This window comes from Triticum urartu, chromosome 2, assembly GCF_003073215.2.
Source record: "Triticum urartu cultivar G1812 chromosome 2, Tu2.1, whole genome shotgun sequence".
Taxonomy (NCBI): domain Eukaryota; kingdom Viridiplantae; phylum Streptophyta; class Magnoliopsida; order Poales; family Poaceae; genus Triticum; species Triticum urartu.
In genome coordinates, this window is record NC_053023.1 from 98,973,311 (window position 1) to 98,983,212 (window position 9,902).

A 9,902-nucleotide genomic window follows, 5' to 3' on the forward strand; every position below is an offset into this window, starting at 1 on the left:
GTAATCGTACTTTACTAGATATGGTGCGATCTATGATGTCTCTTACTGATTTACCGCTATCGTTTTGGGGTTATGCTTTAGAGACGGCCGCATTCACGTTAAATAGGGCACCATCAAAATCCGTTGAGACGACGCCTTATGAACTATGGTTTGGCAAGAAACCAAAGTTGTCGTTTCTTAAAGTTTGGGGCTGCGATGCTTATGTGAAAAAGCTTCAACCTGATAAGCTCGAACCCAAATCGGAGAAATGTGTCTTCATAGGATACCCAAAGGAGACTGTTGGGTACACCTTCTATCACAGATCCGAAGGCAAGACATTCGTTGCTAAGAATGGATCCTTTCTAGAGAAGGAGTTTCTCTCGAAAGAAGTGAGTGGGAGGAAAGTAGAACTTGACGAGGTAACTGTACCTGCTCCTTTATTGGAAAGTAGTACATCACAGAAAATTGTTTCTGCGACACCTACACCAATAAGTGAGGAAGCTAATGATGATAGTCATGAAACTTCAGATCAAGATACTACTGAACCTCGTAGATCAACCAGAGTAAGATCCGCGCCAGAGTGGTACGGTAATCCTGTTCTGGAAATCATGCTACTAGATCATGATGAACCTACGAACTATGAAGAAGCGATGGTGAGCCCAGATTCCGCAAAGTGGCTTGAAGCCATGAAATCTGAGATGGGATCCATGTATGAGAACAAAGTATGGACTTTGGTTGACTTGCCCGATGATCGGCAAGCAATTGAGAATAAATGGATCTTTAAGAAGAAGACTGACGCTGATGGTAATGTTACTGTCTACAAAGCTCGACTTGTCACGAAAGGTTTTCGGCAAGTTCAAGGGATTGACTACGATGAGACCTTCTCACCCGTAGCGATGCTTAAGTCCGTCCGAATCATGTTAGCAATTGCCGCATTTTATGATTATGAAATTTGGCAAATGGATGTCAAAACTGCATTCCTGAATGGATTTCTGGAAGAAGAGTTGTATATGATGCAACCATAAGGTTTTGTCGATCCAAAAGGAGCTAACAAAGTGTGCAAGCTCCAGCGATCCATTTATGGACTGGTGCAAGCTTCTCGGAGTTGGAATAAACGCTTTGATAGTGTGATCAAAGCATTTGGTTTTATACAGACTTTCGGAGAAGCCTGTGTTTAAAAGAAAGTGAGTGGGAGCTATGTAGCATTTCTAATATTATATGTGGATGACATATTACTAATTGGAAATGATATAGAATTTCTGGATAGCATAAAGGGATACTTGAATAAGAGTTTTTCAATGAAAGACCTCGGTGAAGCTGCTTACATATTAGGCATAAAGATCTATAGAGATAGATCAAAACGCTTAATTGGACTTTCACAAACAACATACCTTGACAAAATTTTGAAGAAGTTCAAAATGGATCAAGCAAAGAAAGGATTCTTGCCTGTGTTACAAGGTGTGAAATTAAGTAAGACTCAATGCCCGACCACTGCAGAAGATAGAGAGAATATGAAAGATGTTCCCTATGCATCAGCCATAGGATCTATCATGTATGCAATGCTGTGTACCAGACCCGATGTGTGCCTTGCTATAAGTCTAGCAGGGAGGTACCAAAGTAATCCAGGAGTGGATCACTAGACAGCGGTCAAGAACATCCCGAAATACCTGAAAAGGACTAAGGATATGTTTCTCGTATATGGAGGTGACAAAGAGCTCATCGTAAAAGGTTACGTTGATGCAAGCTTTGACACTGATCCGGACGATTCTAAATCACAAACCGGATACGTGTTTACATTAAACAGTGGAGCTGTCAGTTGGTGCAGTTCTAAACAAAGCGTCGTAGCGGGATCTACATGTGAAGCGGAGTACATAGCTGCTTCGGAAGCAGCGAACGAAGGAGTCTGGATGAAGGAGTTCATATCCGATCTAGGTGTCATACCTAGTGCATCGGGTCCAATGAATATCTTTTGTGACAATACTGGTGCAATTGCCTTGGCAAAGGAATCCAGATTTCACAAAAGGACCAAGCACATCAAGAGACGCTTCAACTCCATCCGGGATCTAGTCTAGGTGGGAGACATAGAGATTTGCAAGATACATACGGATCTGAATGTTGCAGACCCGTTGACTAAGCCTCTTCCACGAGCAAAACATGATCAGCACCAAGGCTCCATGGGTGTTAGAATCATTACAGTGTAATCTAGATTATTGACTCTAGTGCAAGTGGGAGACTGAAGGAAATATGCCCTAGAGGCAATAATAAAGTTATTATTTATTTCCTTATAATCATGATAAATGTTTATTATTCATGCTAGAATTGTATTAACCGGAAACATAATACATGTGTGAATACATAGACAAACAAAGTGTCACTAGTATGCCTCTACTTGACTAGCTCGTTAATCAAAGATGGTTATGTTTCCTAACCATGAACAAATGAGTTGTTATTTGATTAACGGGATCACATCATTAGAGAATGATCTGATTGACATGACCCATTCCATTAGCTTAGCACCCGATCGTTTAGTATGTTGCTATTGCTTTCTTCATGACTTATACATGTTCCTATAACTATGAGATTATGCAACTCCCGTTTACCGGAGGAACACTTTGGGTACTACCAAACGTCACAACGTACTGGGTGATTATAAAGGAGTATTACAGGTGTCTCCAAAGGTACATGTTGGGTTGGCGTATTTCGAGATTAGGTTTTGTCACTCCGATTGTCGGAGAGGTATCTCTGGGCCCTCTCGGTAATGCACATCACATAAGCCTTGCAAGCATTGCAACTAAGAGTTAGTTGTGAGATGATGTATTACGGAACGAGTAAAGAGACTTGCCGGTAACGAGATTGAACTAGGTATTGGATACCGACGATCGAATCTCGGGCAAGTAACATACCGATGACAAAGGGAACAACGTATGTTGTTATGCGGTCTGACCGATAAAGATCTTCGTAGAATATGTAGGAGCCAATATGGGCATCCAGGTCCCGCTATTGGTTATTGACCGGAGACGTGTCTCGGTCATGTCTACATTGTTCTCGAACCCGTAGGGTCCGCACGCTTAAGGTTACGATGACAGTTATATTATGAGTTTATGCATTTTGATGTACCGAAGGTTGTTCGGAGTCCCGGATGTGATCACAGACATGACGAGGAGTCTCGAAATGGTCGATACGTAAAGATTGATATATTGGAAGCCTATGTTTGAATATCGGAAGTGTTCCGGGTGAAATCGGGATTTTTCCGGAGTACCGGGAAGGTTACCGGAACCCCCCGGGAGCTAAATGGGCCATGATGGGCCTTAGTGGAAAAGAGAAGAGGCAGCCCTACATGGGCTGCGCGCCTCCCCCTTCCCCTAGTCCTATTAGGACTAGGAGAGGTGGCCGGCCCCCCTCTCTCTCTTTTCCCCCTCCGCGAATCCTATTCCAACTAGGATTGGGGGGGGGGAATCCTACTCCCGGAGGGAGTAGGACTCTCCTGGCGCGCCCCTTGTGGCCGGCCAGCCTCCCCCCCTTTGGTCCTTTATATACTGAGGTAGAGGCACCCTAGAACACACAAGTTGATCCACGTGATCTATTCCTTAGCCGTGTGTGGTTCCCCCAGCCACCATATTCCTCGATAATACTGTAGCGGAGTTTAGGCGAAGCCCTGCTGCTGTAGTGCATCAAGATCGTCACCACGCCGTCGTGCTGACGGAACTCTTCCCCGACACTTTGCTGGATCGGAGTCCGGGGATCGTCATCGAACTGAACGTGTGCTCGAACTCGAAGGTGCCGTAGTTTCGGTTGTTGATCGGTTGGATCGTGAAGACGTACGACTACTTCCTCTACGTCGTGTCAACGCTTCCGCAGTTGGTCTGCGTGGGTACGTAGACAACACTCTCCCCTCTCGTTGCTATGCATCACATGATCTTGCGTGTGCGTAGGAAATTTTTTGAAATTACTACGATACCCAACACATACAACATTGATTACACACATACCTCACTTATGATGACCGACGACTCGGACTCCCCAGAACCAGGTGCATCTAATGATTCGTCGTTAAGGCCTGTCTCTGCGTCGGATTCACCGTAATAGTCGTACGCATTATAACATTCGGAAATGAACTGAAAAGTACAACACAAATACATAATTATTTATCATATAATATTCCTGAAGAAATTCAATTTGCATGCCAACAAAATTTTTCACTTACATACCTGACTAATGTAATCTTCATTCGAGAGCTCTGAGTTGTTTTCCTGATCATCATCAAGCTCATCGATCTACAAATTTTCAACACAAAGATTTAATGTTGTCGGATGCCACCAAAAAATTACAACATGACAATGCCACTCACATTAAGATCGTCCCATTCGTTCCCATTCTCTGTCCGATCTTCACGATCTGAATTTTCATCATCTGACCAATCTTCTATCCAGTCTTTCATCAGTTCTCCAAACTCCATGTCTACCATGATATCAGTTAACTCCTCGTCCGCCATTTCCTACAACCAATATTATGTATCATCACATGTGCAAACATTATCAATGATGAAATATAAAACACATAGCACACGATCACGGATGTTATGTAAACAACCGCAACCGAGGCCGTTCAGATCTGCCCAACTTAGTAAGGAAGATGGCCACGGCACCCGTCGTGATCGCTTTCAATCGCGAGGAACTGCACGATCTCAAAACCTAGCTTGATCGGTGATTACCTCTGCCGCCGGATACCTAGGTTAGCCGCCACATCAAATAACGATACCGGTGGTGCGCACAGCCAACGGCAACCGACACTACGTGAACCCAGATCACGAGGAGCAGCACTACCGGAACAAGATCCACGATCGCATGCGCCGCCGGGTAGCTAGGTTACCCGCCCCACTAGGTTAACCACTACCACTGGCGGCGGTAGTTCGTTCGATGTTGCCGCGAGCGAGACTAGAGGGGGGACGCGGGATGCGGTACCTGTGCGCGCTCATTGGAGATTCACAACGTTGTCGCGCCCGCTGTCCGACGAGATCGCCGGCGACGAGATAGCCGCCGCTAGAGATCTACTACGTGACTTATGGAGCTGCGTCAATGCTCGCGAGATTGATGGAGCTGCTCGCGTGAATGATTGGATTCGGCAGGTCTTACGTGGACATGGGTCGTGTGATGTTTTTTTTTTCGGACCAGAGTACTGTACGTATACGTTCTGGGTTATACAGAGCTAGACAGGGCTTGGATCTGGGCTGTGACGGGTCAGGAAAAAAACAATTTGGCGGAGACAAAAATACCCCTCCGAAATTAGGTTAGGGGGAAGCACTGGAGCAGGGCTCAATGGGCTGACCAGACCCGAATGAAAGCCCCTTTTTCTACTAGTGGAGATCTCTGTTTACAGATGAGATGCCAGCGGTGCCCGCGTGAGGGCCTGCCGATCTGCCTGATAAAGAAGGTGGTCCTAGGGTTCTTCTCGCGTTAAGACGGTGTCATGCTTGATGCCTGTCCTCATTGATCTGGCAGGTGGTGGTGGCTGCTGCTCTGCGTCGTCGACGACTCGAACCCGCTGCCTCTGTTGCCCGGGTCGTTGTTGTTGCAGCACAGCTCGTCCGTGGTGGCGTTGGTGTTGACCGCGCCGCCCGGGCTCACGCCCGCCATCCAGTTCAGCGTTCTGGAGCTCCACACCGACGGGATCACCGCGCCGTGCAGCGCGTCCGCGTCCAGGTACCCGGGGAAGTCCGCCGTCTGGTTGTTGTTGTACCCCGACAGCGACGACAGGGAGCCGTCATCGCTGCACCCGCCCAACGCGGCGTGCGCACCGCCAGCGCCGTCCATGCTGCCCCGGCTGTACACGTAGCTCTCCGCCGACACCAGGGGCGGCATGGGCTGCGTCCCCACGGGCGACGACAGTATCAGCTCGGCCTCGCTGAATACGGCAGTGCGGGTGACGGGCGTGGCGGCAGCGGCAGCGCCGGCGTGAGCGAGCGGCTTGTGGATGGCAGGGTCGATGCGGCGCTGGCGGAGCTTCTTCTTGATGATGGTGTTCCAGAAGTTCTTGACCTCGTTGTTGGTGCGCCCGGGCAGCTGCGCGGCGATCTGAGACCACTTGTTGCCCCGGATGGAGTGGAGGTGGATGATGAGGTCCTCCTCCCCCTGCGAGAAGGGCCCACCTCGGTCCGGCGTCATGTAGTGCATCCACCTCAGCCTGCAGCTCTTCCCGCACCTCTCAAGGCCTAAATTGATTAAAACACGATTAATTCCATCCATTTGGCCGTTCAAAACTGCTACTCTAACTAGTTCTCCACACAAAAAACATTGTCAATCAATTGCATCATATAAAAGGAAACCGTCTCTAATTTAGATATAAAATATTAGAGTGGCCGTAGTGAACTAGGGATGCGGCTATAGGTTGGTACGGTACCTGCAATCTTGGCGATACAGCTCCATCAGCCGTAGCCATACTGGGCAACGTGGTTCATGAGCTTCTCGTCGTCCTCCGGCGACCAGAGGCCGCGCTTCAGCCTCTTCTTGGTCGCGCCCGGCCGCTTCGACATGCCGCCGACTGATTGAGACGACGCGGACTCAAGCTCAATGGCGTTGCCGGCCGTGCAGCTTTGCTAGCCGGCCGTCGCGAGCCGAAGGCGGCGGCCGTCGATGGCGGCAATGACAGAGGAAGGAACGACCGACGGAGGCGGTAATGACAGACGAAGGAACGACCGACGGAGTGATATAGGGAAGACAAAGCGAGGCCAGCCAGAGCATAAAAGGGGCCACAAGGCGGAAGGTGGGAGGTCGCTCTCATGGCGTAGCGCTTGCCTCGCCCTTGAGACTACTGCCGGCGTACGCTGTCATCTTTTTTTTTTCTTTTTTTTTGCGGGGATACTCTCTCATCTTTTCAGCGCTAGTGAATCCACCTTTGCGCATCCGACGGAGCAGATACGTTGGTCGTGAAATCTTTGGCCCGAGTGCAGGGTTGAAAATTGCAACGAAATTTCAGTGAAATCTCTGAAATTTCGCATATTTCAGTAGGGTCTAAAATATTTTTAAAGCCAAAATTTCAACGCAGATTTAAACTGATTTCAAAATAAATTTAAATTATGTTAAAATTCATTAAAATTAAGTAAAATTTAAAATCTCAAAATCCGAAGTAATGTCCAAAATATACCAATTTTCCGAAATTTCGCATATTTTGATAAGGTTTGAAATTTAAAACCTTAGTCGTGTGTGTGGGCTGATTAGACAAAGAGATTTGGTCTCGTAACTGTCCACCCAGCTGCAGTGCTTTTCCGCATCTTTCCCTCGCTTTAATCGTTTTTCACCTTGACACCTTTGCATCCTCCACTACCACCACACAGATAGATGCTGCATGCATTGCATTGCATGCACCCTAGCCCTAGCCGGCCCCGTGGGACTTTGGATGGAACTCATTTTGCGTTAGGATCACTTCTTGGTGCTGCAAGTTATCGAGTTATTTACCCAAAACCATCACACATTATGGGTTAGGGTAACAGATCAGTACCACATTTGAGCCAAAGCACAAAAAACCACCAACAATAGGGCTAATCTGTAACGCGGAGCACTGACGCTGCGTTTTAGCCCAGAAAACAGTGAAACCGACAGGTGGGGCTTGCCTGTCAGGATGATGTGGCAAAAAAATCCACGTGGGCAGGTTGACTAGTCTCTTTCTCCTCTCTCTCCTCTCTTCTGGCGCCGGAGTTCTCTGTGATTGTGTGCGTGCATGCTCCAGCCCCCTGGCGCCGCGCAGAGGTCGAGCACGGTGCGCGCCACGGACAGGGCGGATGGGCACGAGGTTGACGCCGACGACGAAGGCGCCGGCGGGGGCACGGGCGACGGCCACCTGCATCCAGCCCCCCGGCGCCGCGCAGAGGTCGAGCACGGCGCGCGCCGGCGGGAGGAACCGGAAGCAATCGTCGAGCTGCTGCAGCTTGAAGGCCGCACGACTTCGGTAGCCCTGCTCCTTGGCGAGGTGGTAGTACTCGTCCTGCCGCTGCTTCCCCTTCGCCTTGCCCGTGGAGCTCTCGACTTGCATCGGCAGAGATGGCTCGCCGCGCACAAGCTGCTCGACACAATGCTCCATAGAAATAGAGATGGGATGAAGATGACCATGTAGTCAATGACAGGCGGGGCCCACAGCTCATCTACCACCTCAGCTAGTCAAAGTTTTTCTGTGTGCTTGGTATTTGCCACTTCAGCCCGACAGGCATGACCCACCTGTCGGATTCGCTGTTTTCTGGACTAAAACGCAGCGTCGGTGCTTCGCGTTACAGATTAGCCCCATTGTTGGTGAGTTTTTGTGCCCTGCCTCAAATGTGGTACTGATCTGTTACCCTAGTCTATAATGTGGTGGTTTTGGATAAATAACTCCAAGTTATCTGGAAAGCAAGCAATTGATAAGCTAGCACGGGCATGGCAACAGACATGTCCTATCCATCGTCTCTAATCGTGTAATGCATCTATTCTATTCCACCACGCATATCAACCACAACAGTTACGTACGTAGCCCCTTCAATTCCTTCAATATAGATGTGTCATTTTACAATAATGTCGCGGTCAAGTAAGCATTTTTAAATTGCACACAGAAAGAATCGCAAACATTTATTGACGCCGTCAAAATATTTCTGTAGGTCATGCAACGCTTACGTGCATAACCCCTTCAACTCCTGTCGATATACATGTCACACTAGACTACATGTGCCTCAATCAATATTTTTTTTATTAAGTTTGTCTACGTACAGATGTGAAAGAAACACCAACATCCATTGGTAGTGTCGAATTGGTAGATAGGTACCACTAAATCCGTCATGAAATATACGTATCTATGTTTTTTTTTAGTTGTTTGGATTACTTACCACATGTGTCACGTGGTTATCTATGCTTACTTAAAATTGCATGTTTTAGAGATTATAAGCAATCAAATTGGAAATGGGTTAGTCATACTGAAGCCGACATGTATTTCAGCATACGCAGGTAGTACTACTGGTTACCTGTAGGCTGATGCGTACGGAGGCTACCTGTAGGCTGTAGCAAGTGATCCTATAATTAGGGTGAAGATTGGGTTCAAAGAAAGTAGGAGCTGTAAGAAAAGGCCAAATGGCCCCTGTGACACGAGAGATTTAATCTGGGGATCAACACTACAGCAAATCATGTGTGGATAATAGGGCGCGGCAATGATAACCACATACCATTAACGTTCGCTTTTCCTAGCTACGTGGCCTATATGAAGCAATCCTGTTAGCCTACTCTAATATGTGTGTGTGCGCGCGCGCGATCCCGGCCACAGCGACCTAGGGTTTTTATATGGAGCAGATCGTCCGGTAGATCATTCTCCCTGGCAGAGAGCCGGTCGCCAGCGAATAGTGACCGCGTGACAAAGAGTGTTTATAGCACACGTGCCCCTACACGCTACATACCGACAGGGTTCACTGTGGTGCTCACGCCTGCTTGCATGAAATGTTGGGTTCACGCTACGTACGAACGGCCCGGCGCCATTTGCGTCAGCCGCCGTCGACTTGTCGCACTCGCCCTGTCTGCACCTTCTTCGTTGGAAATTTGGATTGAGACGTGAAGCGGAGTCCACATACTGGAGCGGAATGGACGGCGGAGATGGGATGAGCCGGTCGACACCTAAGCTCGCCGAAGAGGTCACGCTTTGGATTTAGGGTTGAGGGGAGGAGGGAGGGGGCGAAATCACAGCATGTGCCAGGACCAAGCTGGGGGTGATATTTTTCGTGGTTCATGGATCTAGAGGGAGATTGGCAGGGAGCCAGCGGATTTGCTGTGGAACGTTTGACGTTGGGTGGCGCCGAACAACGGGCCGGCGGACGGGGTAAATCTACAGGGTCGCCTCTGGCACGGAGGAGGCCGAGCTGTGACGTTGACACAACGACAGCTAGTTGTATGATTTAATATATAGCGTCGACTAACTTA

At 48.4% G+C, this 9,902-nt stretch overlaps 1 protein-coding gene across 1 annotated transcript; it reads right to left on the reverse strand.

Annotated features, from left to right (window-relative positions):
* Positions 1-5,214: 5,214 nt before the first annotated feature.
* Positions 5,215-6,691, reverse strand: LOC125536111 (myb-related protein Hv33-like). Its single transcript, XM_048699248.1, has 2 exons — positions 6,376-6,691; positions 5,215-6,187 (listed from the first exon to the last, which is right to left on the reverse strand). The coding sequence occupies exon 2, from the start codon at positions 6,147-6,149 to the stop codon at positions 5,463-5,465; it is 687 nt and encodes a 228-aa protein (XP_048555205.1). The 5' UTR covers positions 6,150-6,187; positions 6,376-6,691; the 3' UTR covers positions 5,215-5,462.
* Positions 6,692-9,902: the final 3,211 nt, after the last annotated feature.